Below are 27,326 nucleotides of genomic sequence, written 5' to 3' on the forward strand. Positions count from 1 at the left end.
TAATAATTGCGCCAACAGTTGTTGCCATCTCACCAAGCTGCTTGCCTATTGTCCTGTAGCCCATCCCAGCCTTGTGCAGGTCTACAATTGTATCCCTGATGTCCTTTCACAGCTCTCTGGTCTTGGCCATTGTGGAGAGGTTGGAATCTGTTTGATTGTGTGGACAGGTGTCTTTTATACAGGTAACAAGTTCAAACAGGTGCAGTTAATATAGTGGAGAACAGGAGGGCTTCTTAAAGAAAAACTAACAGGTCTGTGAGAGACGGAATTCTTACTGGTTGGTAGGTGATCAAATACTTATGTCATGCAATAAAATGCAAATTCATTATAAAAAAATCATACAATGTGATTTTCTGGATTTTTGTTTTAGTGTACATTTGAAGTGTACATATGATAAAAATGTCAGACCTCTACATGCTTTGTAAGTAGGAAAACCTGCAAAATTCCTGCAAAATTCTCCCCACTGTAAGTGCAGTTTTGCTTCCACCTCATTTTGTGGGGCAGTGCCTGTCTTTTCTCAGGAGGTATTTTGCCACTGTGTACTTTCTGTGCATAGAGGAAAGAAAAGACATTGAATTTATATTTGCTAATTCCACACATAGAACAATGAGAACACAAGTCCACACATTTCCTAAATTCAATGACACCTTGACCAAATAATTAGTCTTCCCCCAAGTCTTTTTCGCGTCACTGCTATTTCTTCTTGTATTCAGGGAATAATTTTCGCCATGCCATGTTCTGCGAAGAGCAACATAAATACACGGTAATTCATTGTCTAGAATTAACGTAAGAACAATTTCACTTTCATAAACAATTTGACAATTGTGTCCGTCATAGATGCACACACAGAGTATTTCTGCCTCTCTTACCTTCTTGCCCCAAGTAGACTCCTGAGATTTCAGGTCCTCCAGAGTCTCGTAGGTGTTCCATTGCTGAGCTGCGTCTGTGATTTCTGTCCCCTTCAGGCCAACATCCCCAGGAATCTGCTCATAGGTGTTATCGGCAGTCTGATGTTGGGGAGGCCCCGATGGAACTTCCGCATACATACTGTCCTCCTGCTGGGCCTTGGACTCAGGCCTCCAGCCGCCGTCCGCTTCCTCTCTCTGGACATGAGGTCCCCGGGGCCACTCCTGACCCACGCCAAGCCCAAGTGAGGCATAGTAGGGAAGGTTGGTGCTCCCGTGTGGCTGGAGGCTCCCCCTGGGATCCTGCAGCGTGTAAGAGTGGCAGGTGGCCCTCTCGGGGGCGTCGGGGGAGTACTGGGAGGCGGAGTAGTCCCCCTCCTCGTCTGTGGTGGCGTCCAAGCGGGGAAAGGAGTGGCTCCGTGAGTAAGACAGGGTCAGCTCGGAGTACAGCACTCCCCCTGGTGCTGTGGAGGTGTAACTGCGATTGTCATAATGGCTGAAGTCGGTGTTGTCCACAGACCGTGGCCCCACGGCTTTGTTAAGACTCCCGCCACTGGCCAGTCTCTCCACTTTGTTCTGGATGGTGTGGATTTCGGCATACTGAGTCTCACTGGGCGCAGTGGTCTTGTGTGGGTCCTGGTGTAATAGGGCGTACCGGGTTTGTGACGGGCTTTTGTCGGGCAGGGTTCCGCTCAGGGAGTGGGTCAGAGGTTGGCTCCGCCTTGGGACAGGAGGAACTGCTTGCTGAAAACAAGTGATACAACAGTTCTGTTTCATATTTGCTCGGTACAAACGATCTGAAAACCCAATGTTATTTAGACGTTTTCATCCTTCTGCGTGCTACAAGCCATGATCCTGTCAATAATATTTATTATCACCGGTTATTAGAAGTTCTAAAATGACATCAGTGTGTGAATACCTGTGGAACAGACATCCTGCCAGTGGATGCTGTCAAGGTCAACTTCCTGTTAGACTTAGATGGCAGAACGGGTGGCAGTGCTGGGTGTTTCCACGCCTCATTCTGAGGCACATTCCTTGGGTCATTGTGATGGTTATTCCATTGGTCTCTCTGTTGATAATGGTCACTCGGTTGATGAATGTCACTCTGGTGATGGTCAGTCCACTGATGATGGTCATTCCTCTGTCGATTCCATCCGTTATGCTGCTCGTTCTGCTTGTCCCAGTAATTTCTCAGGGCTTGGACGCTGACCCCACCTAATGTCTTCTCTTTGGCCCCAAACTGCACCACATCATAGAGTTCACCCAATGAAGACTAACCAGAAACAAATGACACAGGGGTTGCCATGGGGATTACATGGGCTACGTAGTAACCAGTGGATTTTGCGAGAACCTATTACAGAACCTAAAATAGTTATTACTTCAATGACTTATTAACTATCCAGTTATTCATTTTAAATAATTTCACTGGTGGTATTGCACTTACTGTTGACAGAGTTACCAATGTTAAATGTTAACTAGAATGTAAAACTGAGCAGGTTTTGGAACAAAAAGGATTATTCAGATGTACTACAGCCCCACAGCAGATGTATAGCACAGTGTACCAGGTCAACATACAAGGTAAGCTTACCAGGTCAACATACCAGGTCAGCATACCCAGTCTGCATACCAGGTCAGCATACGCAGTCTGCATACCAGGTCAGCGTACCAGGTCAACATATCAGGTCAGTGTACCAGGTCAACATATCAGGTCAACATATCAGGTCAGTGTACCAGGTCAACATACCAGGTCAGCATACCCAGTCTGCATACCAGGTCAGCTTACCCGGTCAGCATACCGGGTCCGTGTACCAGGTCAACATTCCAGGTCAGCGTACCCAGTCAGCATATTGGGTCAGTGTACCAGGTCAGAGTACCAGGTCGGTGTACCAGCTCAGGTTGCCAGATCACTAGTTGTGGGAAGTTGTATTAAAACGTCTGACAGTATAGGCTGTGTCTGAAATATAACCCTTTTAGTAACTCATCCTCTAAAACACAGAACGCCTCAGGAGAATACTTTAGGGGGTCCATCACATTAAAACTGTGGGGGACCTTTCTTGGTTCTTAAAGGGAACTGTGTAAATGAGATCAAAGGACACTTTTAAGAACTTGTTAAAAGGTTTCCCAAATAACTTACTGTACATGGGTTCCACCATGGGTTCTATTATGAAGAATGCCTAACTGTTCTTTTTGGAGACCATGACATGAGCTCTGCACAAGACTCATCCACATCACCCACATCATCCACATCGACCGTGTACCTGGCTGCAGGTTGACGTGAGGTATTCTCCAAAGGGCTGAACCGGGCAGGTCCTGTAGTGCTCTATCAGGTCTCTCAGGCTGCGGTGAGGTTGGTCGTCCCCGGAGATGATGAACAGCCCTGCTTGGTCCTGGTTAATCACAAAATGGCGGCAGCGGTCTTGTCCCCTGAGGAAGGATCCAATAAGTTACAATGAACTGGAATAGAAAATAATCAACAGGAAGTGTGACGCTACGACAAAATACAACACCCCATTCTGTTATGTCAACAGACCTTGTTTTGGTGATACAGTTTTGAACTAATCTAAAGATTTTTCAAGTTTTTTTGGTATTCTATTGACCTACAAAAAAACTACAACACATGCAACTGCAATCTTTGAAACTCGTTCTGTTCCACAGTTTTGTGTGCCTTTACTATACCAGTTCAGCATTGGGACTGACCTGTATGAGAGGATGTAGCCAATAGCTTTGTCACTGAGTCTGATGAGAAAACAGCCAAGAGGCTTGTCTTTCAGCTGATCCTCTGCCTCCCTGACAGAGGTGGGGGAGGTCACACATTCAGTCACTGTTTTTACAGGCAAATGAGCTTCAATGTACCATGCAGCACATTCTGACACAATATTAATCAGTGGGGCCTAAAAAGGGCCTAAACACAACATTGTTCTTTGTGCCTGTTTGAGATGCTGCGGTTTGAATATGTTTAATCCCCCTCAACACAATCTTACTGCAACCTAGTGATCAGAAATCATCATAAGCTTTCAATTAGTCAAAATGCGAGTTGAACAGCAAAACATAAAACACAGAAACAATTTGTTGTATTCCCACTGTTACTGAGTGTCTTACTTCCTGGCGGTGAAGCCCTGGAACCAATCAGGAAACTTCCCGTTTTGGAGGAGTATCAGAGGGGCCTGGGTGTCAGTGAACCACTTCTGGACCAGTTCCCTCAGCCCTCCTCCACCCTCGGCAATAGACTCCATGTGAAGGTCCAACCAACCGGCCTTGGATCTGTTCTTTCTCTCTCTCTCTCTCTCTCACACACACACACACACACACACTTCTCTCTCTCTCTCTCTCTCTCTCACACACACACACACACACACACACAATGTGTCCAGGTCCAATCAGCAAACGGTTTCCTCAAAGTGTGGAAACATTTGCCAGCAGCCTTGACAATCGCTGATTGAAACGGCAAGGTAAGACAAAAGATTCAGTCGGAATTTTAAAAACGGCGAGATAAAAGGAGTCCGTTTCAAACGGCAATATCGACTAAAGTGTCAGTTGCCGTTTTAAAAAACGGCAAGATAAGAAAATGTGTCCGGCTCCGTTACTAAAACGGCAAGGTGTGGAGGGTAGACAGTTAGCCACCTGGGAAAAGGTCCCGCTCCGTCCAGCAGCAACCGGTTTGTGACTACTGTCAATTCCAATACTCCATGGGTAGTGATTGGATGCCTCATTTGCCTATTTTCCGTTGCTAACTTGAACGTCACTCCATGTGTCTGTCTGATCAACAGGACCATTGTCTCCATTTATCTTCCCCATCTGCCTTCCCCTCAACCGGCGGTGCTGTCTGTGCGGCTGACGTGGTCATTTAGCTATCTCCTTTCCTTCTCCCACATCATACAATGACAACAGGGCTGACATGTAAATAACGGACATTTTCACGACGGTACAAGGAGACCGGCCTGTAACAGCATTAAATAGGCACATTCCTTTGTAAACAAATACTGCTGGCGGTCGTAGTATTGAGAAATTTGTGTTTTAACAGTCAAACAAATAGGCACGCTTCTTTCAATGACTCCTGCGATGAAAGGTGTGAGCATTCTGGTTTAACATTTAAATAGTTTAAGCATTTAACAAATGCCCACATTGACAGAGGCCCTGGGAAAGGTATATGCTAATCCTAAAATAACGTATATTATGCTGTTGTGTGTCTGCTGACCTCAACACATCAGCTGGCGTGAAGGAAGAATATAAGCCTGTTACCAACATTGTGTTTCCATGGCGTCTGCTATTCAGGGTACCAGTCTATTCGGGGGGTAACAAATTATGAAGAAAAAATAATTGTTATTATTGTTATGTAATAAAATATGTTTTCAGGGACAGGGCACTTTGGTCTGCTGGCAGGGTAATCCACCCTCATCTGGGGTAAATTGCCCCCCATTCTTCCTAGTGTGAGATTATGTCATAGGGTTTCACTGAATTGGCACACTATTTTCCCTCACTTTCGCAGGAATTTCACTTTTTCTTTGACTTGGTCCTTACACTACAGTTAAACAAAACTCTGTTATTTGAAGTAATTTATTTTAAATTCCAGCAGTCTTTAGACCAAACCAAATGGTTTAAATTAGTCGGTATTAGAGTAGACAATTTTCTACATGTTTAACACCTTGGTGGTTCAACATATTTTTCAGGGTATCATAAAAAGTCAAAACAATTATTTACTTTTTTCAATAGAGTAGTTGACTGTGAAATTTGGACTGATTATGTTAGGTTTTGCTCTATTAAACCGTAAAACCAGTATATGTCTGCCAACCGCTTTCATTTATTGAACCTGTTCAGGTCAAACAATACATGACTGGAAATGGTATTTTAGTACACTTAAAATAATGTCCTAATTCAGTTCAAGTATACATAGGCGTACATCTACAACTTAGATCAAATAACAAAACGTGATCTCAAAATCAATTTGAAAGAATTACTTGAGGAAACAAAGGTCATTTTTAGTCTCTCAATTCTAGTGGCAGCCAGAGAGGGAAAAGATTCTTGTTGCTAAAATATTCAGGGACGGGGGTACGTTACCTTGACAATGAAAGCAGTGGGATATCTGCAGAAAACAGGTCAGGATTTCAGGGCGCTATCATACTGGACAGATGAAATGTGATATATTGTTCTCATAACATAAAGGCACTCAGCAGGACCCGGCCACTCCAGTCTTCCCAGCATCAGTATCAATACCTGCCGCTGTAATTAAATTACCCGAGAATAGAGAATCTGATGCCCGTGGCTAGCTCTATTATTTGCTCTCTGTCATTTCCAGTATCTGGACCCATTTGTCACCAGTTTTTTCTTGATCCACTCGGGGGGAGCTGTTTTGGGTTAAAGGCTTGCATCCAAAATGGCAGCCAAGTCCAAATAAAACAGTACTCCTCACGAGCCCTGGTACAAAACGAGTGCACTAAATGGTGAATAGTTTGGGACACACTATTGGGGCAGCCACTTAACCTGATCCTATCTGATCCTTTCTAAAACTTAAAAACTTCGTTTTCACTTAATTATTGAAAAGCAGCTCTTACTGAATCTTAAACGAATTCCATTAGACCCTAGTCCCTTGGTGTTGTCACACACGGCGTCCGTGTCTGTTCTAGTGCTATCGTGCCCTCTTGCGGTTCATCACGCAGAATCTGTGTTCTAGGATAATCGAGCCTCCTACAAGGCAGCGAAACATCCCAGCAGAGTTTGCCGTTTATGAGGTCATTTGCATCTGTGATTAGGCAATTTGCGCTTGGCTGACGACCGGCTGGACGGCTTTGCGCTTCTGCTGGCCGCGCACAAATTGGTTTTCTTTAGAGGACAGCTGGTGTGCCAATATCTCCTCTCCGCATACACATTACACACACACACACACACACACACATATACATATACACGTTGAAAAACACGCGCTTCGTACAGGCAGTTGACTCGCGTGGTAGAAGCCTAGCAGGTGTCGTTTACTGTGACGCACAAACGCGCACCGGGAACCTGAGAGCACGCGTGGTCCGTAGTCGACTTAGGTCTTCGCGGACAGAAGAGAAACGAGACTGAGCGGAGAGGTTTGTGGACACGCACTGGCAGTTATTTTAAAAATGGTAAGACCTTTTCAACTACCCGATATTTCACATTATACGTATTAACTCCATTGGTTAACGGCATTAGGTCTATAGTACCTCCACATTGTAAAATCCGGTAACATTGCAGTCCATCAAGTTCCATGAAGTGTGCCTACATCAGAACTGATACAACTACAGTGTAAAGTCCAGTCTAGAAACCTATGCTGCAACTCTAGTTTAACAACACAATTAATGAACCGTTTTACTCATCGTTTGATCCTCAAAAAAAAGCTTTTGATAGAATCATGATAAATGTATTCTGATATTTTATGGCCGTGTTTACTTGGCTCGTGGAGGAATAAAGAACACATGGGGAGAATTACTGCTAAATAACGCGTGTAACATCATCGTCATCCCCACCAATGAAGACCACAATGAAGCCACCAATAGCTGTGTTTAAGCAGCAGAAAGTGGAGGATTTCTACGACATTGGAGAAGAATTGGGCAGGTACAGCATCCCGACAATAACACAGAAAAACATTCAATCGCTAATCTTTTTCCCATTGCCTCAATAAATTGTTGTCTGTTTACACAAAACATTTGAGGGTCTATCAATGGTTGTAAGTATTTTTCTGGGCTCCGTGTTTTGCGTGTTTGTGAAGGTTGTGTAATTGACGTGTTGGTCGTCGGTACCTCATCATCCCAAAACAGCATTGGTGTAGTCCTGAGTTACTATTTAAAGCCAATGTATTTACAGTGCACAGGCTCCGGCCAGCAACACCAGAGTGGGGAGACACTCCAGCTACACGCTTCGATCCTGTCCGCTATGCTTGGCGATGACTCCGAGTCAGGCCTCTCTGTCTGCCTGCATGATGCGTTAAAACACCGATAAGCGGCAACACCGGTGAAGCTATAACAACAGCACAGCCTTTTAGTGACACATGTCGCCCAGCAAACGGATCCCTTGGTGACGTCCAAGGGATGTCCTGACTTGTCTGTTGTCTGGGAGTAATCCAAGCATTCAGACTTTACGTGTTTTATTGATGTAGGCTATGTGCTTCGACTAAATGGCACCCTTTCCCCAATAAGTGCACTTCTTTTGACCCATAAGACTATAATAGATCCCTATACACAGTGGGGTTTATGGCTGCCAGTCTGAGGCCAATGGAATAAGATGTTAACATGGGATGTATACTTGAGAGAAGCTGACTGTTGTGTCCGATTGATTGACAGTGACTGGGAGTCATTCACACATACCGGTGTAAAAACCAGGACCCGGCAGGTGGAGACAGATGGCTGCCGGGACATTTAGTGTGTTGTCTGCTCATTTTTCGGATGCAGTGGAAGGACTGAAAGGACTGTTTGTCAGGCAAGCGGTCGGTGCCACGATGGGTTGCTTTTTATTAGTTCATGTTGGCTTTTGTGACATTTAAAAGGACCTCAGATTTTTCACATCCGGGGGATTCGATCTGGCAACCTTTTGGGTACTGGTCAAATGCTCTAACACCTTGGCCAGACGGCCATGCCATAAAACAAAGATTTAAACCTGGAAAGAGAATTTTCGTTAAGGTACTGGGTCAACAGACTCTCAAACTGTGCTCTGTACTTAATGACCCAGTAGTTTATTTAAAGGCACTTCTCTAGTGGCAGCAGAGCTCGGCTACGTTGCTGTTTAAAGATGGCTTCCTGCTATTTTTAGTGGCGTGTCTAAATCTCATCTCACAGCAACACTATGAATGAGGAAATATAAGTTTACCTCACTGTACTGACAGTAGAGGAAAACCAGACGAGGCCAAGTTAGCCAGACTGTAAGACATACAGTGTATTAGGAAAGTATTCAGGCCCCGCCCCTTTCTCCAAATGTTGTTATAAAACTTCATTTATAATTGATTACTATTTTGCCATCGATGTACACACAATGCCCCACAATGACAATAAACATCCTTGAGGAGATTTCCATTGGCTGCAGCCTGGCCTGTCGAGTCTGCTTTACATGCGTTCCCAGGAACGTTCTGCGTCCTGGGATGGTACCTTCGTGTCTGTGACTTAGGCACCATGGAAGAGGATCGTTTGATGTTTTCCATGAAAATGTGAATATATCTACAAAACGTGGGTGGACTTTACATGCAAAACAGAGAAGGTGGTTACACAGCGTTTATCCAATCAATTTCGCCACACTACTGTTAACACCAGCACAGCAGATATTTAACTAAAACCGATGTTGTGGCAAGATAAAGGCATTCTGCTACCTAGAGCTGGTAGAGCACCCTTTACCAGTGTCAACAGCCGCTCAGTTTTCTGCTGTTAAGTTTCTTTGCAGCTTTTGATTTGTTGATCAGATATCATTACTGAAAATGCTCACTTATGGCTTTACCTCACCTGTTATCAAATGGGTTGAGAGTTACTTATGCTTCATAGATATCTTCAATAAAAGCCTCTTTGATGTCAGAGATGTAAAGTCTAGTATCTTTCACGGCAGCTTCCTTTGCCTCTTACTCTTCTAAATTCTCAACTTGGGAAGGGGGATGTACATTACCAGTCAATAGTTTTGTACACATCTACTTATTCAAGGGTATTTCTTTATTTTTACTATTTTCCACAGTGTAGAATGACAGTGAAGACATCAAAACTATGAAAAACACATGGACTCATGTAATAACCAAAAGTGTTAAACTGATCCAAATACATCTCATATTGTTGATTCGCCAAAGTAGCCAGCCCTTGCCTTGGTGAAAGCTTTGCACACTCTTGGCATTCTCTCTACCAGCTCCACTCATAGTAACGCTGCACCAATGCAGCCAGGTGTGTGAATCCTGGGCATGGCACACTGATATGGCAGAGGGTTGAGCATGGGGCGGTGTCCTGGGTGGATATAGGATTGGGCTGCCTAGGGTCGTGCGCTGTAGCGACTCCTTCAGGTAACAGTCACTCAGAGCCAAGTCCTTGATTCATGAAGCAGTTTGGCTTCATTGTGGGGGAGAATTTCAACAGGAAGCCAGCATGCTCAGTGTGATGCTCTTCTTGGTTCCAGCGGTCAGTTTGCCATTGTGAAGCGCTGCCGGGAGCTGAGCAGCGGTCTGGAGTTCGCTGCCAAGTTCATCAAGAAACGGCAGAGCCGAGCCAGTAGACGGGGTGTGAGGAGGGAGGAGATCCAGAGGGAGGTCAACATCCTAGAGCAGACACAGCACCCCAACATCGTCACCCTACACGATGTCTATGAGAACCGCACTGACGTCGTACTCATCCTGGAGCTGTGAGTCGGATAACCCCTGGGCCCTTATCCAGGGGCCCTTATCCAGGGGCCCTTATCCAGGGGCCCTTATCCAGGGGCCCTTATCCAGGGGCCCTTATCCAGGGGCGCTGTTTGGTTTTAGATTGAGCAGCAACATTTATATATTTTTCAGAATGTAATTACTTCATCATTTTTTAAGCAACGTTTGTATGGATTAGGTCTTCGACAAATGAATAGGCCTATCCTTATTGCATCTCTGCCAACAACCAAACACATCCTATTGTCTCTGCCAAAAACCAAACACATCCTATTGTCTCTGCCAACAACCAAACACATCCTATTGTCTCAACAAAATGTTTTCCTTTTAATTACCTCCAACACAAATGAATGGCGCTCAAAATAGACCATCATCTCTGTAAAGGTCATATTTCCACCTGTTAAATATCCAAAATGCATCGCTATCCCAGATGAAGTCATCTATCCTAGACGTTGATCTATCTTAAAGTTACAAAACAAACACCTTTGTGATTATCTTCTGTTTTGAATTGGCCTAATAATTGCAAATGATGAGAGTAGGATGCAACTGTGGTGCCCACATCCGGTCCTCCAGTACCCCCCAACAGCACACACGTTTGTTTGTAGCCCTGGACAAGCACACCCAATCCAACTCAATGAGAGCCTGATAATTAGTTGACGAATTGAATCAGCTGTGCTTGGTTGGGGCTACAATAAAATGTACAATGTTTGGGTACCCGAGGACCGGAGTTGGAACCACTTTGTGTACCGTTAGGTGTACGTAACAGATATTTAGTGTGGTTTTAAGGGTTATCGTATTGGTACTGGAGTTGCCAGTTAGATTTCTACCTTGTACACCTGATGTTCCTTCACCACACAACTGCCACCTTTCAGAGTAATTGTGCTCCTAGAGAGCCCCTGGCCCAACGTCTTCTGCTGGAACGCGATCACCTGCCAAGCATTCACGTATGCATGGACACTTTCCAACGAGCATGGCGTATTCTTCAATCGAAGAAACGACCAGAGTGCTGCAGTATGAATGACACAGATTTCACAAATTACATTACAAAAGGCAATCTATGCCTCACTGGTTGAGACCGACACAAACACTGGGAGCCAGGCTTGTTTCAACTTTCACTTCCAAGTTGTTCTGCTAAGCTTGAGGTATGGTGTGTGTGTGTTTGTGTGTGTGTGTTTCAGGGTGTCTGGAGGGGAGCTGTTTGATTTCCTGGCCCAGAAGGAATCTCTAAGTGAAGGAGAGGCGACTCAGTTTATCAAACAGATTCTAGAGGGGGTTCACTACCTCCATTCCAGGAAGATAGCACACTTTGACCTCAAGGTACTGCGCACACACACACACATCCATAACTACGAGGGAGGCCCGGCCACTCAGTTTATCAAACAGAGACTCTGTTTACTACTGAAACTCCAGATTTAAATACACACCGGACCTGGAGAACAGCAGGGCTCCTCATTCCACTCCCTCCCTTCACTGGGGGGGAGAGATAAGAATAAGATGTTTTCCGATGGTGACAACCTCTTCGTGAGCTGGTCGAACTCCAAGTGTAGTGTTATTATCAATGCACAAGAGCAGCTGCAAGTATGCAGTGGACCTACTTTCTATTGGAAGAAGACTGCCACAGTGCTACTAAATTAGTAAAAATAACCATAGGTTAATTATAGACCAGGTAGCTTGCATTGGCAGGGTTATCAGTTCGATTCCCTCATTGAAACATTTATAAGAAAAAGTGCCTGGAAAATGACTGGGTTGTAAATCATTTCTTTAACGTGCTACAGGTACTAAATGTATGCAGTCAATGATGAATTAAAGTTTCTCTGGGTAAGGGCATCAGCTAAGTAACTAATATGTAAAATTATGCATTGTGAAACTTTCCACAAGCTCATTAGCTCGTAAAGATAGTCACATGCTGGTAATTTGATTAGGGGGATGTGTCATGCACAGGTTCAACCAGTGACCTCAGATTATGAAAGGGAGAGAGAGAGAGAGAGGGGGGGGGGTAAAGAGCGAGGGAGGGATGGAGAGAGAGAGGGGGGGTAAAGAGCGAGGGAGGGATGGAGAGAGAGAGGGGGACAGAGACAGAAAGTGCAGTGTCAGGTTTGGAACAGCGTTCAGTGAAGTTGCAATCTTTCCCAGTGACCACGGCGACAGATGCTGGCCCAGCAACAGGAAGGGCCTGTGACAAATGGCACCCTATTCCTTATCTAGTGCACTCTTTTTGACCAGCGCTGTTTGGACCACGGTGAGGTTGTCAGGGACCACCGGTCAGGAACACATCTGTGTGAAACATGCCTGACCTGATCGCTGACCTGATGCCTATATATGTATTATTATTATATAAATATTATGTATTACATAGCTCACACCTATGGTCATGACCCAAAGCTCATGACCGAAAGGACAAGATCCCGGATACAGGCGGCCGAAATGAGCTTTCTCCGCAGGGTGGCTGGGCGATCCCTTAGAGATAGAGTGAGAAGCTCGGTCACCCGGGAGGAGCTCAGAGTAGAGCCGCTGCTCCTCCACATCGAGAGGGGTCAGCTGAGGTGGCTTGGGCATCTGTTTCGGATGCCTCCGGAACGCCTTCCTGGGAAGGTGTTCCGGTCCCGTCCCACCGGGAAGAGACCCCGGGGAAGACCTAGTACACGCTGGAGGGACTATGTCTCCCGGCTGGCCTGGGAACGCCTCGGTGTCCCCCCGGAAGAGCTGGAGGAAGTGTCTGGGGAGAGGGAAGTCTGGGCATCCCTGCTTAGACTGCTGCCCCCGCGACCCGGCCCCGGATTAAGCGGAAGATGATGCGATGCGATGCGATGTATTACATATGTTTGTCATCAACCTACCTCGTGCACTCTAACAGTATCTAAGAATGCTATATGGTGCATATATAACAGTGGTTGCTGTGAGGCTAGTAAGCATTAAACAGTTTTTTTGTGGGGTCAAAGAAACTTTGATTCTGTCAGTGTGTGACCGTGTTAATTTCCGCTGTAATGTGGGACAATGAGTGAATTTCCTCTCCATGTTCTAGGTCTGGGCTGAGTTCCAGGGTTTGCTACTCAATATTGTTGTGTGCTTGGGAATTTACTCCCTTAAGTATTACTCAAATCCTTTTCTGTAATTCACTCTGAGGGAAAATGTCATAGTTGTCCCCGCGAAATGAATTGTAATTATTTAGGATTCATGTTCGGCCCGTTCTATAGACAGGCCTGCCACAGAGACTGAGGAACAATTAGCAAATTGGCTCTCTGAGCAAATGTCCGCTCTCTTTCTCTCTCGGGTCCCCAGCCTGAAAACATCATGCTGCTGGACAAGAACGTACCATTGCCAAGGATCAAACTCATCGATTTTGGCCTCGCACATAAAATCGAAGCAGGAGCTGAGTTTAAAAACATTTTTGGTACTCCGGAATTTGTGGGTAAGACTTGAGCGCAGAGATGCTCACAAACAAGCCATCACTGGACTGCTGCACAAGAATACAATCTTCTATGTTATTAATGTGTTAATTATACCATGAAAATCACAGACAATGGCAGTCGATGTACTTTTTCCCGTGTAATAGCTCCGCTGTTAGTGGTTGCGGTCTTCTGAGGATCCACCTCCTGTCTATTTCAGCTCCGGAGATCGTGAACTACGAGCCACTGGGTCTGGAGGCAGATATGTGGAGTATTGGTGTCATAACATACATCTTGTGAGTGGAAACACACGGCACGTTCACATACGCAGTATTAAACCAACAGATGTGATTTTAGCAGAGCGATTTATAGAGACCCCTACTACACACATTTTCAAACTTTGTATTCGGTGTCAGTGACAACAGCACATGAAACCATCTTTGTCCTGGATCGGCTTGTGCTGTAATGTTGAATGACCACCAGGGGGCGGCAAGCCCAAACACAGATCTCAAGGCAGCCCAAACACAGATCCAGGTCTCACACACACACACCCATCTTAAAAATCCGTCTGAAGTCTCTCCTATCGTATCTCTCGTTCCAGCCGATGGAAAGTATGTTTAAATGCAACATAACGACGTGATTGTTCTTTCTGGCAAAGCCAGTTTAGATCAAGTGACTTAATTCAACTGACTGTGCATGGTCATCCCAGTATCTCGGATCCAGGTCTGCCTGTGCTGCTAACCCTCCTCCCCTCTGGTCCCTGGTGGTGTGTTCCAGGCTGAGCGGAGCGTCTCCTTTCCTGGGTGAGACTAAACAGGACACCCTGGCCAACATCTCAGCCATGAACTACGAGTTTGACGAGGAGTTCTTCGGTAGCACCAGCGAACTGGCCAAGAACTTCATTCGACAGCTCCTGGAGAGGGACAAAATGTAGGCTGGGGGGCGTGGCTTGGGACTAAATGTCAGGAGGGGCTGAGGTGGAGAAGGGGCAACATTTTGGGTTTGAAACATGGTTGTCTTTGTGTGCCACAAGACAAGTAGGCTGCTGAGTTAAGCCTTACATGTCAAGGACCCCAAATACTATTAGTACAAAGACGCCCTACAATTTGTGAGCCACCAATTAAGTTTCTAAGAGCTCCAATGACTACCACTAGCGATCCTTTTGCTAGACACAGGTCATCCTGTTCTTCACATTTGGCCATAGCGTGTTCCAATGTCATGTTGCACCTCTTGGTTCATTTTATTATGCATTTGCAGCACGTTGTCGAGCAGCCGATGAGAGGCTTTCCGCTCCCCCCCCCCCCCCCCCCCACCACTCACTGTAGCACATTATGAACACATTGTAGTATTATTATTATAGTTATTATTAGTAGTGGTGTTAAGTGACATATTCACAAACTTTCCTAATGAGGAGGCTTGTTGACATTAGTCTGCATGACTACAGTACACACTCTTGTTTACAGTGACACAGAATGGTATTTGTCTAAAGGTCACTCCCTCTCGTCATGTCTGCATTGCCCTGAAAGTATATAATCGTGTTTGTTTTAAAGGAAGAGACTAACCATTCAAGATGCCCTCAACCACCCCTGGATTCAGGTATTTTGAAAAATTACTGCATAACAATTGTTTTTGATGTGCATTGAAATTGACGCACAAGTTAAACACGGCAGACTTTAACATTGAAACAGATGTTTCGTTTTTTGGTGGTTTTAACGTAGCCTGTTTCGAGGCCATGTAATGCGTTACAAATGCAGACTGGTGTTTGCAATAACAGCATCATAAGTAGAGTGCTCTGTTCATAACAAATAAAGCTTCTTTTATTTATGGTTGCGCTTTAACTTGAAGGCCTTTAGGAATTTTTATGTTTATGACCATGAAATAGATGTTTTTCATGGTCAGCTACATGCTCAGACAAATATAGATACAAATAACAAGCCCTGGCCAAGTGTGGGCCCATGGTTTGTCTGTTAATAGAAGGCCTTGTTTAATAATATATGTATTAAAATAAGTAATACCACAACCGCTTTGATCTTTACCTTTTTATCATCTAGCACGACTTAATAACAGATACTGTAGCTGTCACAGAAAAATGTGCTGTCACAGGTGTTGTTGTGTAATCACATATATAATAATATTATTATTATTATTATTTAAAAAATTTTTTTTATTAAATGTTCATGTGGATTTTGCAATGTCTTGGGCAATAATGATACCTGTTTAAAGTAGTGAATTCTGTTCACTAACTATCATGTGTAGTCCTGTGATTAAGCAAACTAATCAGGATAATATTTCTAAAACTTTCTGATGTTATACTTCGAGTAAGGTGTTTGTGAAGAAAATAAGTTAAAGGATTGTAACTTCTCCTAAATCTCTGGTCAGAAGTCACACATCTTTTTCATTGTGTTTGCTGTTAGAAGTAAGATGTTGAGGAACACAATAAACACTTGTCGAACATCAGTCGTGATGTAGTTCATCAGTCCAGATGAAAACCTTTGTGGTCTGTTACAGATACTGTATTGAGTAGAAATAGAGCCAATGTACTATTTCTGACTTTTGTGGTCATTTCGCCTACGTAGATATTTTAAGATACACGCTTTAGCTGTAAGTTTCTCTGGACATGAACATCCGATAAATAACTTCAGTTTTATTTGAATCCTAATAGAGATTTTCATCATGATGGCATGTTACCAGGGCCGCTCTAGGCTTAAGCGACATACTTTCTCCCCGACCAATAGGGACTGCTAGGGGTGGGGGCCCCAAATCAAATTTTGGTTAGGCCCCCCAAAAGGCTAAAATAGGCCCTGAATAACACTTATTCAATTCCGTGTCAGGAGTAAATAGGCTGCCGTCTGTGTGACTCTAAACTTAATGTGCAACTAATATTTCGTAATATAAACATGATTTTGTTGACAGAAAAAAAGAAGAGGAACATACCACATCACGCGGTCTGTGGGTTGGCAAGGATGATTCTCATTCCTGGCTGAGCCTTTTTCAACAAATATATCACGTTGTATCTGCTAGCCCTGCATGTTACAAAGAAACTACAGTTTTCAATTAATTAACAGTAGAGGGGCACCTGAACAGCACAGCCTGGGGGTTCCCAAATTTCAAATGTTTTTGCACCCTCATTATTGCTTTTGCCTGTATGTCACAGTTACCTCATTGACGCATGGCATGCTGGGCCAATAAGTGACCTCCTGACCAGTGACTCAACCCACTCTTGTGCCTCCAGTCCAATGAGCACAGGGAGGAGACCCCCGGTAGCAGAGTCCAGGATCAGATCAAGGCCCCCAAGAAGCGCGAGCGCCGTCAGTTGAAGACCAAACGACTTAAGGAGTACACCATGAAGTCCCACTCCTCCATGCCGCCAAACAACACCTACGTCAACTTTGAGCGCTTTGCTCAGGTGGTAGAGGACCTCGGCCAGATGGAGGGCTCCTTCTCTGGGCTAGCGCTGGCGCACGACTCCCTGCAGGAGGACATCGACGCCTTGGTCTCCATCTACAACGACAAGGAGTCCCGGTACAAGGAGGAGAGTGAGGGCGTCCGTCACGAGCTGTCCCAGATCCGCTACGAGTTCCGCAAGGTGGAAGCAATGAAGAGGAGCCTGCAAGATGAGATGAAGGCCTTGGACGCGAGCGTTAGCGGCGTCGACGCCCGCTACCAGGAGAGGAGAAGACACTTCGACTCCCTCAGACAGGAGCTGAGCGACGAGTTGAAGTGGGTGCAAGACGTTGTGGGGTCGTTTGGGGTCCCGGGCGGGGTCGGAGGTGGTGGGGGCGGTGGGGGGCACTCCAGTTGTAACTTTTCCACTGTGTTTAACAATGACGTGAATGAAGCTCTGAAGGAAATGCTGAACAGGAGCTGTGGGGGAGACCTGCTGTCTGGGATCAATCTGGACTTCACTGAGTCTGGACAGCAGAGATAGTAGAGTCACAGTGGCATATAACAAGACTAAAACAGAGTACAGTCAACGACTTAGACTTGGAATAGAGCCCACTGCTGTTAACATAGAAATATACTATAGATTATAGTACATAACCTATGTTCCTTTTGTTGTTTGATCGTGTCCTGAAATGTGTTTTGAAAATATCAAAAAGAAAATGTCTCAGTGGAAGGTGTTTCAAAAGAAAAAGTACTGTTGAGGGGTTGAGATGTTTGGAGTTTTTTTTATTGAAGTAAGCAAATCGAGGTTTGAAATGAAGTTAAAATGGGCATTGCCTCCTTTGCAGTAGTGTGTTTGTGTGTGTGTGTTTCAGAGTTTGTGCCCATAGCAATGGGAAGTAGGGTACTGGGTGTTTGCTGTGGTTTGTGTGTATGTTTCAGAGTTTGTGCCCATAGCAATGGGTAGTACGGTACTGGGTGTTTGCTGTGGTTTGTGTGCACCAGAGGCAGAGCATTCTGGGCCCAGTCTCTGAGGGCCCCTCACCTCTTAATTGAAGAATCAGACATTTTCAAGAGCCCCTCCACACTTTAGGGCCCTATATACAGTGGATATAAAAAGTCTTCACACCCCTGTTAAAATGCCAGGTTCTTGTGATGTATAAGAATGAGAGAAAGAAATCATGTCAGAACTTTTTCCACCTTTAAGGTGACCTATAACGTAAACAATTAAATTGAAAACAAACTGAAATCTTTGAGGGGGAAAACATTTAAAATAAAAACCTTATAACCTGGTTGCATAGGTGTGCACACCCTTAAACTAATACTTTGTTGAAGCACCTTTTGATTTTATTACAGCACTCCAGTCTTTTTGGGTAGGAGTCTATTAGCATGGCACATCTTGACGTGGCAATATTTGCCCCTTTCTTCTTTGCAAAAGCGCACAAAATCTTTGGATCAGGTCTGGGCTCTGGCTGGGCCATTCCAAAACATGAATCTTCTTCTGGTGAAGCCATGCTTTTGTAGATTAGGATGTGTGCTTTGGTTCGTTGTCATGTTGAAAGGTGAACTTCCTCTTCATCTTCAGCTTTCTAACAAATGCCTAAATGTTTTGTGCCAAAATTGCCTGGTTTTTGGAACTGTTCATAAATCCCTCCACCCTGAGTAAAGCCCTGGTTTCAGCTGAAGTAAAACAGCCCCAAAGCATGATGCTGCCACCGCCATGCTTCACTGTGGGTATGGTGTTCTTTGGGTGGTGTGCAATATTGTTTTTGTGCCAAACATACCTTTTTTTATTATGGCCAAAAAGTTCAACCTTGGTTTCATAAGACCATAACACATTTTCCCACATGCTTTTGGCAAAACATTCAGCCGGGCTTTGATGTTTTTCTTTGTAAGAAAAGGCTTCCATCTTGTCACCATACCCCATAGCCCATTCATATGAAGAATACGGGAGATTGTTGTCAGATGTAGCACACAACAGTTCTTTTAATGTTGCTGTAGGCCTTTTTGAAGCCTCCCTTTAAATGATGCAGGTGTGTAATGACTTCTATTTAACATGATTGGCATGAACTTTACCCCTTTCAAAGATTTCAGTTTGTTTTTCAATTGAATTGTATTCACATTATAGGTCACATTAAAAGTGGAAAAAGTTCTGACATGGTTTATCTTTGTCTCATTCTTTTACATCACAAAAACCTGGCATTTTCACAGGGGTGTGCAGACTTTTTATAACCACTGTACTTAGTACCCCCCACCCCCCCCGGTCCACAGCCACTGGTGTGTATACACGTGTGTGTCCCTTATCAACCACAAACACATTACAGGAAATATTCCAGTGCGGTATTGTTCGTCATTATACAGGAAATATTCCAGTGCGGTATTGTTCGTCATTATACAGGAAATATTCCAGTGCGGTATTGTTTGTCATTATATAGGAAATATTCCAGTGTGGTATTGTTTGTCATTATATAGGAAATATTCCAGTGTGGTATTGTTTGTCAATGGATAAGGCCTTCATTTCAAACATGTATCAGTGCTGATGTCAAACTCATGTTGTAAGAACAGGACCAAGTTCAAAAGCCTTTCAGTCTTGGTGTGGCCCTGGATCTCTTTATACTGTTTTGTAACATAATGTTCAAAGTTTTCTTTTTTGTGTTGTTAGTTAAAAAATAAAATTTGAATTAGGACCTTGTAAATGAGACACTGGTTTCAATGGTTTTCCTTTGAATAAATATTTTATTAAATGCATTTTAAATGAAATATGTTTATTGTCACTGCTATACCAGTCCATTGATACATTGTATTCTATTATCTTAGTTGTTAAACCCTGGGGGTACCACTGTGTTTATTATCTTGGATATCAAATGTACCACTTTCACGCAGGGCTTAGGAGTTCAGTCGCTGCCACTCAGGGCTACCGACCCGCTAGCTCACTTGTGCTCACCTGACACTTCAACATCATGGTTTGTGTTTTCCGACACTAAAATCAAATGTCCACGTTGACAAAGAGAACATCATACATGGTTTTAGACTTTTAGATCTCTTCTCAAAAATTTCCTGAAGAACAATTTCAAGATTATAATTTCTTGAGATAAACGGTACCAAATTAGGATAAACTTTGAGGAAACCGTGGCCTTGCTGGGTCCAGTGGCCTTGCAGGGTCCTGTGGCCTAAGTCTGCCTGTGTCCATGGCCTCGCAGGGTTCTGTGCCATAAGTCTGTCTGGGTCTGTGGCTTCGCTGGCTCCAGTGGCTTAAGTCTGTCTGGGTCTGTGGCCTCACTGGGTCTGTGGCCTTGATCAGTCCAGTGGCCTCAGTCTGTCTAGGTCCATGGCCTCACTGGGTTCTGTGGCCTAAATCTGTCCAGGTCCTGTGGCCTCGCTGAGTCCTGTGGCCTCGCTGGGTCTGTGGCCTAAGTCGCTGCCTTAGCCAAATATGCTGCAGTGTGGGTTTGACTCCAGTCCATTGCTCTTTCAGCAACAACTGTGCTCTGTTTTTCCACCATTTTGTCAAATGAAGCATGAAAAGACCCAAAGAAATATTGTCAAAATAATTTTCTGAGGAAACGTCCCTTTCAGAGACAGGCGCCGTGAGGCTGATGTCATGGGACGTGTCAAAACATGTTAGTGACGGGTCAAAAAGAAGTGTATGGTTTTGTTGTTGCCCTTCATTCTTGTTACATAACACAAATATTGTGATGTACCGACTTAAGCCGATAACACAGCTTCCCATCATATGTAAGCTACAGTAACAAGGCTGGACATGTTGCTTTTGGTCAGACTGGTGTTTTGGTATGTAGCACGGTACCGTACATACACACTGTATTCCTAAGGCTGAGGCTTCTGCTCAGTGTTGAGTTCAATGATTGCGGGTTCAGTCAGGCAATGTGACGTGTCAGTGTAATAATGGGCAAGTTCCTCCAGGGGGCAGCCTATGCTGCAAACTTATTGGCAGAGAAGTAACAGAAAAGTTACGACATTCACACACAGAATGCTACAGCCATCTTTGTCATCCAGTCTGATCAGGTGTATGACGCAGTAGATGTTCTTCATTTAAAACCAATAGACTGTAATAACGCTATTGAGACATTGACATGCAACAGTTACCTCTCATCATGCTTGCATAATAATGTGGACTCTTGCACTCCGTGTCTAAAGTTCTCTGAAGAATTTCTGAAAAGATTTGTCATTCTTTCTAATTAGGACAACTGAATTGACAGTTTGTTATTCCTTTTACATAGAACATGCTTGTCTAAGTACAGTGTATTTTAAAACCATCTACAACTGAAACAGTTGTTTATACATATATATATATATAGTATATTATACTTCATGTAGCTTCTGCCCCAGTAGCGGAACTACAATTCATTATCCAGCTCTTCAGCAGAGATATTTCCCTGGGCCCCTCTGTAGATTCTCTGCTCAGCCCAGATAAGCACAACATCAGTGCTTCCCCAGGCCACCAGACAATTAACACTAGCTGTATCACTATCTTGTTGGACTGAGGACTATGGCGTGCCAAAGGAGGTACATTCTTCCAGAAACTTCTTGCAATGCGTTACATTTTCATAACAATGAATTAACACTTATTCTTAAAAGACCTTATAATTGAATACATTTGTGTTTTGTCATTGTAACATTTATATTTGATTTCTATAATTGCATTATACTTTTATGTGGCATTTTACTGTATTTTCACACTGGGTACAACCTGCAAATACTTTGTGTCAGGTTCAAGCCATTACAACATTTCATGTAACCACATATATATTAATATATATTTAATATAAAATAATTATGTAACAGTTAAATATAGAAACTATTTCAGACAGACATTAATTCAGTTCCCCTCTCAAAACCCACTGCAGTTTGCCTAGAGAACCAAAAGGGTCTGTGTACCAAACCATAAATATGGGCCTTCACTACATCCTCCAACCCCTCAACAACCCAAAGTGGTATGAAACTGCATGTGGATTTTAGTTTTGCAGTCGAAACTTCCCAGAGCAACTACAAGATACAATCCTGATCAGTCTTTACGAATCCATCGTGGAGGTTATCCTCAACCGATTTGGCCTGGGTTCGAGTCTTCCCAGCAGCAGAGTTAAACTGCAGGACATCCCCAGAAATGGTCGTTGGCTGTCACCTTCCCTCCATTAGGATCCTGCATGACTCAAGACAAGGAATCTCACAGGAAAGATCCTCGCTGCCCCCCCCTCCCCCGGTCACCCACTGGCACAAAGACCTCTCTCCACTGGAAAGCGGACGGCAGGTAGACAGAACAGTTCAATCATGACCAAAAAATCCCTGCCACCTGAGTGCCACGTACGGCCGTCGGCAACCACCTATCGGTTTCGCACAGACTAACCACATAAAGCCGCTTCGGAACCGCTAACTGTCAACCAAATGGCTACACGATCCTGTTCTCAAAATCTAAACCGCTCATATCCACATATGCTCAACACCCATTACATATACTTATGTGAACTTTTCTTAGGTTTTGTGTATTCGGTCCCTATAGGTTTCTACCATAGCAGCTAGATTACACCAACTGAAATGCTGGGTATGTTTTAAAGGTACTGTGTGAATAAAGCTGTATATAATTCATTGTGTCCAGACGTTTCCATAGTTTTCTGACATATAGATAAAATGCTTGCAGTCGGTAGCTATACACGCTGCAAACACATAGGAAGCACACGCCGCACGCACGTCACTGCGCCCTAGGGCTGGGGCAGAGAGACGAGTTTGGGAGTGAACCTGTTATCTCGATCCATTGCAGTGGAAGTTGCAGCCAGAAACGAAGGGGTGGGTGGCACGTAAACCTGCTCCTGACCAAGTCTCAGGAATTTTTGTTTTAAACCTTGTGAAAGTCCACAAGTAAGCTTACGGATACAACCAGTCAATTATGCAATTGCAGAAACCTTTGTTATTGCAATGGAGTGCAGATACGTGCTAAAGTGAAGAGGCCCCTTTGACAGTTGGTGGTAAGCTTGTCTCTCGAATCTAGCTAGCTTCTAACGACAGTTTTCTATTTGTAAGATTGCATTGCATGTCAGTTATTTCCCGACCATAGATTTTACATTTGGAAAACAGTCTCGTTCTTGTTATCTGCAGAAAAACAACCTTTAATGGTGAGTCAGTTACCCAGCGATAGCTGCTTTTGCCATTTCCTGCATCTGTACGAGTTGCTGACATCTAGATTGCTAGCTAACTACCGGAGCTAACAGACAAGTGAACTCAAATTCTAGCATTAGCTTTACGTTGTGCGCCTCCAAGCAGTACTACTGTACCAGTTTACAAAATAATTTGGTAATAACGCTATAATTATTAAACGTAGCTAGTATGCCAAACACATTCAGTCTGGATTAACGTCAGTACTAGCTTAACGTTCGCTAATGTTAGGTAGCTAGTAGATAGACTACAGCTAGTTAGCTTAATGCTAGCAAGTTAGCTAGTCTATTAGCTCCTTTGCTAGCTAACTTGCTTTCCAGCTGTGTCATGTCAGTCCGATTATGTTTCGTGAAGTCATTAGTCAAGCTAAGTAGCTACCTAATATAATTTTAGTATTCATGTTGTTTTTGTGGCTAGTCTAAGGGACTATAGCTAGCCAGATGTTGAGAAGTGCATGTGTTACTACTAGCTACAGCACTAACCAGCAAATGTTAGCTACTGACAAGCTAACGTAGCTAACTAGTTAAGCAATCGTAACAACCTAGATAGCAACGGACAGTAGGTAGTTCGCTACCGTTATGGCAAGGAAACCTGATTAGCCTACTTAGAATACAATATAGCACAGGCAAGTATTAAGTAGCTGCTAGAAGCAGTTTCAGAGTATTTTTACTTGCCGGCCTTGCTCACCTGAAAACCCGAGGCTACAGACACATCTATTGTACTGAGACCATACTGGGAGGGGCTGACACCACTGCCGAATTTATGATATGACTGACAGCTGTCAGACCAATTAACATTTGTGTCAACTTGCATGTTCAACAATGCTGGCGTGAAACTGACAGTTTGCAAAGCTAGCACAAGCATAGCTGTTAATGAGAATGAGCCTTTATGTTGGTACAATATTTGCGACATATTGTGCAAGCTATAGCTATGTTTTAACCAATTTGTACAAGGGGTTACGCAGAAATGCTATTCGATGCATTGTGAATATGCATTGTCATTTGTAGGAACCAGTAGTTTGTGATCACTTTACCGTAGCTGTGAAATCGATGTTCCTAATTGTTGCAAGATTGAGCAGCTGTGGATTGCATGTTTAACTACGTTGCTACTAGCTTTTCGTTATTTTGTACTTAACGCATAGCTTAGATTACTGTTTGTATAAGTAGCTAATGCTTCCCAACCAAGGGTGTTTGGACTTTCCATAGGGTTAAGATGAATCATGCACTTATTGGCCAGAAATATTGAAAACCTCCATGTTCAACCACTCCAATTCTTACTCCAAGTGCTAGAGAGCAGTTGGAGTTAACAGCCTTGCTCAGGGACAGTAAGACAGATTTGCCAGCACCGGGATTCGATCCAGCAACCTTTTATGCAGATGCTCTCACCCTACCGACTCGCATGTCTTTATTGATGTTTGGTACTCCTGGCAGAGGCAGAAAATTATTTTAAGGTCTGCAGAAACGGGTTGTCTGTGAAAAGTGCTTCAACTTGTTGGACATTGTCTGGGCCCATTGCCTTAATGTACATTCTGCCATAGCGACTGGGGTTCTTAACGTGCCTAGTTAATCTCAAGAACAACACGTCCCTCATTTGTTGAAAACGAACAGCAACAGCTACCAAGGATTTTTACACTTCACGTCTGGCAGAGCCTCCCCAGAAAAGATGCTCAGCATCTGGTGGGGTCAGTAGGTCACAATCTTCAGGCAGTTATTCCATGCAAAGACATGCGAACAAAATGTTAAGCGTGTGCTTCACGTGGGCATTGTATTAGTTGCTCCAAAACTGTTGGTGCTTTATGAATGAAGGGCTGTCATTTCTATACTTTTTTTTCAGGACACTTTTTTATTTTTATTTTTTTTACTGAAATAGCAGTGGTCATGCTTAACACTAAAATCAATGTATACACAAATTCTAAATTAAACCTTAGACTTTTTAAAATGTCAAATAGAATTTATAGTATAGAGTCAAAAGAAGACAAAAATCTTCACTGTCACTACTTACACATGGCAATATACTGTCCTTGGCAATGAGCTTGACATTTTTTTTGCGGTCATTGCCTTGGAAAAAGTTTGTAAATGCCAAATGGAAGGTGGAACGTTTTGTCTCCAGACCGTTTGAGATGACCTACTTTGTTTAAAATGTGCCAGCCAGAAGGAACAGGTTAATAATAAATTAGTAACTTGTGTTTACAAAATAATATCACAGCCTCATTTAGGTGTCAAGGCTTTCCACAGTACCCTTCTACGAATGTTGCTTTACAACAAAGCTTATCATAGGCTATTACTAATGTGGGGATGTTCACTGGCTGATTTAACTGATGGTTCAAATATGGCAGTAATGATAGTGTCTATGTTATAATCACACAAAGACGGAAGTGTTGTTTACTTCTGTGATAATTGTAAATTATCTGAAATGAGACCTAGATTGTTCATGGTTAATATGCAATGTCATAGTTACAGCAGAATAGGAGCATGAAGTATTAGGCTAGAAGTATGTTTTAATCTTTCTTCAGGAATATTTGGGACTGCTATCTATAAACATTTGTATGCTGTAGATACCTAGCTAGTTCAACTGTAGATAACATATTTTTGTAATATGCTGTATTTTGATATTTGTTTTTGGCATTTTATGCTCTGTTTGTTGGAGACAGTGTTGAAAATTAAAGGAGGGTTTTTTGCTGGAAGAGGCATAGGTTTGACTCTACCCCATGCATGGCAGTATATATGCGCTGCAGGTTGGACTCTACCCCATGCATGGCAGTATATATGTGCTGCAGGCAATGGCTTAGTCCTCTGGACCAACCTTGTCCACGTGTGATAGTTTTAAAATGTAACTTGACTAGTTTTCTGCACTGTACTTGATATCAAGGTTCAAGGCCCTAAAGCCCAGCACCCCTTTTCATTCATCCCACATTTTCACATTATTTGATTTGTCCCTAGTGAAATGGCTCCCTAGAGTCCATTGCATTGTTTCAATAACTTATTAAATTGCACAAAAGTAAAAGTAGGTCAGTCGCTGATCACACATTTTTAACTGTAGCGTTTCCCCTCTGTCCATCAGGTTGTCTTGTTTTCATTCATTGTTTTAATGGACACTTTCTCCCCCCTGTGTCAGTCAGCTGTCCTCCACCCGTCCGAAGGATTGGGCTTGTCCAATCCCTTCCCTCTTCTCTCAGGACCGATGGAGGCCGAGTGACATGCCGTGATGGCCCTGATGATCCCTCCAGTGAAGCTGAAATGGCTGGAGCACCTGAACGCCTCGTGGATCACAGAAGACAGCGAGTCCATCGCCACACGAGAAGGCGTGTCAGTGCTTTATTCAAAGCTGCTCACCAACAAGGAGGCTGTCCTCTTACCGCAGCAGGTGAGCTTATACTGCTTGTGCTGGAATGAGTTGGCACAAGGTTTGGGAGTAGGTGTCCTGCAGGCTAAACACTTTGATTCTATTTTCAGTTTAGCTACAAATGAGTTAAATTGGGGGAACCTTTTACCAGATACTGTACCGTCGCTAATAAAATGAGACGGTTTGTGATCTCGTCTCGGTGTAATCAAGCTGTGACATTCTCGTTTTCACTCTTATGTGGCAGTTGTAGTTGAGCAAATGATGACCTGCATTGTACCCCTGCCGTGTCTAGTTCCATATCCTTGGTCTGTCATCCCCAGCCTGAGTGCCTGTCTGTCTGTAGAGTCATGCTAAACATGTCACTCGCTGCCATGCAAAGGACTTGTTGGCCAGAGCACAGCCATATCTGGCACCAGGCTAACATGCCTCGCGGTATAGTTTGGAAAAGCCCGGCGATGGGTGAGATTACATACAGCATATCCACCATGAAACGAGTAGACTGGTGAAAATGCTGTGTCATCCGATGAAGGGTCTACAGACACCGCAGCCATTTTGATTGTCATAAGTGGAACGAGGCTTGTGACTGTTTTGTATGAATGACATTATAGGGGCTTGTCGTTGATCGGACCCAAGTTGACAACTCTTTGGTCCGTCATCGTGTTTCAGAATGTACTTTAGACGGATGACAATGTTAGCTCATTTTGATGACTCTGCTCAGGTTGTTACTAGAAATTACCCAGAGTCTCACAACGCTTGTGTGGTAGATAGGCAATGTGTTGTGATTTTAACAGTTCAATAGTTTTGACAGCT

General features: G+C 43.8%; 3 protein-coding genes across 17 annotated transcripts in view; 2 read left to right on the forward strand and 1 right to left on the reverse strand.

The window, feature by feature from the left end:
• Nucleotides 1-439: 439 nt before the first annotated feature.
• si:ch211-112g6.4 lies at nt 440-5,952 on the reverse strand. Its single transcript, XM_010888586.4, has 6 exons — nt 4,005-5,952; nt 3,603-3,692; nt 3,164-3,329; nt 1,825-2,178; nt 870-1,649; nt 440-738 (listed from the first exon to the last, which is right to left on the reverse strand). The coding sequence occupies exons 1-6, from the start codon at nt 4,136-4,138 to the stop codon at nt 694-696; spliced, it is 1,569 nt and encodes a 522-aa protein (XP_010886888.2). The 5' UTR covers nt 4,139-5,952; the 3' UTR covers nt 440-693.
• A 649-nt stretch (nt 5,953-6,601) lies between these two features.
• Nucleotides 6,602-18,173, forward strand: dapk2a (death-associated protein kinase 2a). 3 transcript variants are annotated; one of them, XM_013136063.4, is made up of 9 exons: nt 6,602-7,009; nt 7,327-7,478; nt 10,002-10,223; nt 11,418-11,556; nt 13,519-13,648; nt 13,846-13,921; nt 14,403-14,555; nt 15,176-15,221; nt 16,858-18,173. In XM_013136063.4, the coding sequence occupies exons 2-9, from the start codon at nt 7,393-7,395 to the stop codon at nt 17,551-17,553; spliced, it is 1,548 nt and encodes a 515-aa protein (XP_012991517.3). In that variant the 5' UTR covers nt 6,602-7,009; nt 7,327-7,392; the 3' UTR covers nt 17,554-18,173. The 3 variants fall into 3 exon arrangements, with proteins under 3 accessions (XP_012991517.3, XP_028979272.1, XP_028979273.1); XM_029123439.2 differs by having other exon boundaries at nt 7,335-7,478; XM_029123440.2 differs by having other exon boundaries at nt 7,399-7,478.
• A 4,535-nt stretch (nt 18,174-22,708) lies between these two features.
• Nucleotides 22,709-27,326, forward strand: part of herc1 (HECT and RLD domain containing E3 ubiquitin protein ligase family member 1) — a 72,654-nt gene continuing 68,036 nt past the window's right edge. For 9 of the 13 annotated variants that reach the window (XM_029125769.2, XM_029125779.2, XM_029125776.2 and 6 more), the window contains exons 1-2: nt 22,709-22,987; nt 26,289-26,537. In XM_029125769.2, coding sequence (XP_028981602.2) covers nt 26,379-26,537 — 159 coding nt within the window. In that variant the 5' untranslated portion in view covers nt 22,709-22,987; nt 26,289-26,378. Of the gene's footprint in view, nt 22,988-23,117; nt 23,135-26,288; nt 26,538-27,326 lie in introns of all 13 variants that reach the window. The other 4 variants (XM_029125775.2, XM_029125771.2, XM_029125770.2 and 1 more) reach the window with 4 other exon arrangements.

Source organism: Esox lucius, chromosome 2, assembly GCF_011004845.1.
Source record: "Esox lucius isolate fEsoLuc1 chromosome 2, fEsoLuc1.pri, whole genome shotgun sequence".
Taxonomy (NCBI): Eukaryota; Metazoa; Chordata; class Actinopteri; order Esociformes; family Esocidae; genus Esox; species Esox lucius.

Bases quoted from the DNA above. Each gene is read 5' to 3' on its own strand.
- si:ch211-112g6.4 (XM_010888586.4), bottom strand. From the start codon at position 4,138: ATGGAGTCTATTGCCGAGGGTGGAGGAGGGCTGAGGGAACTGGTCCAG. The intron at 1,650-1,824 runs GTATTCACACAC...ACTTGTTTTCAG, and splicing joins GCAGGATGTCTGTTCCACAG to CAAGCAGTTCCTCCTGTCCC. The intron at 739-869 runs GTAAGAGAGGCA...TGCTCTTCGCAG, and splicing joins AGTCTACTTGGGGCAAGAAG to AACATGGCATGGCGAAAATT.
- dapk2a (XM_013136063.4), top strand. From the start codon at position 7,393: ATGAAGACCACAATGAAGCCACCAATAGCTGTGTTTAAGCAGCAGAAA. The intron at 7,479-10,001 runs GTACAGCATCCC...TCTTGGTTCCAG, and splicing joins ATTGGAGAAGAATTGGGCAG to CGGTCAGTTTGCCATTGTGA. The intron at 15,222-16,857 runs GTATTTTGAAAA...TTGTGCCTCCAG, and splicing joins TCAACCACCCCTGGATTCAG to TCCAATGAGCACAGGGAGGA.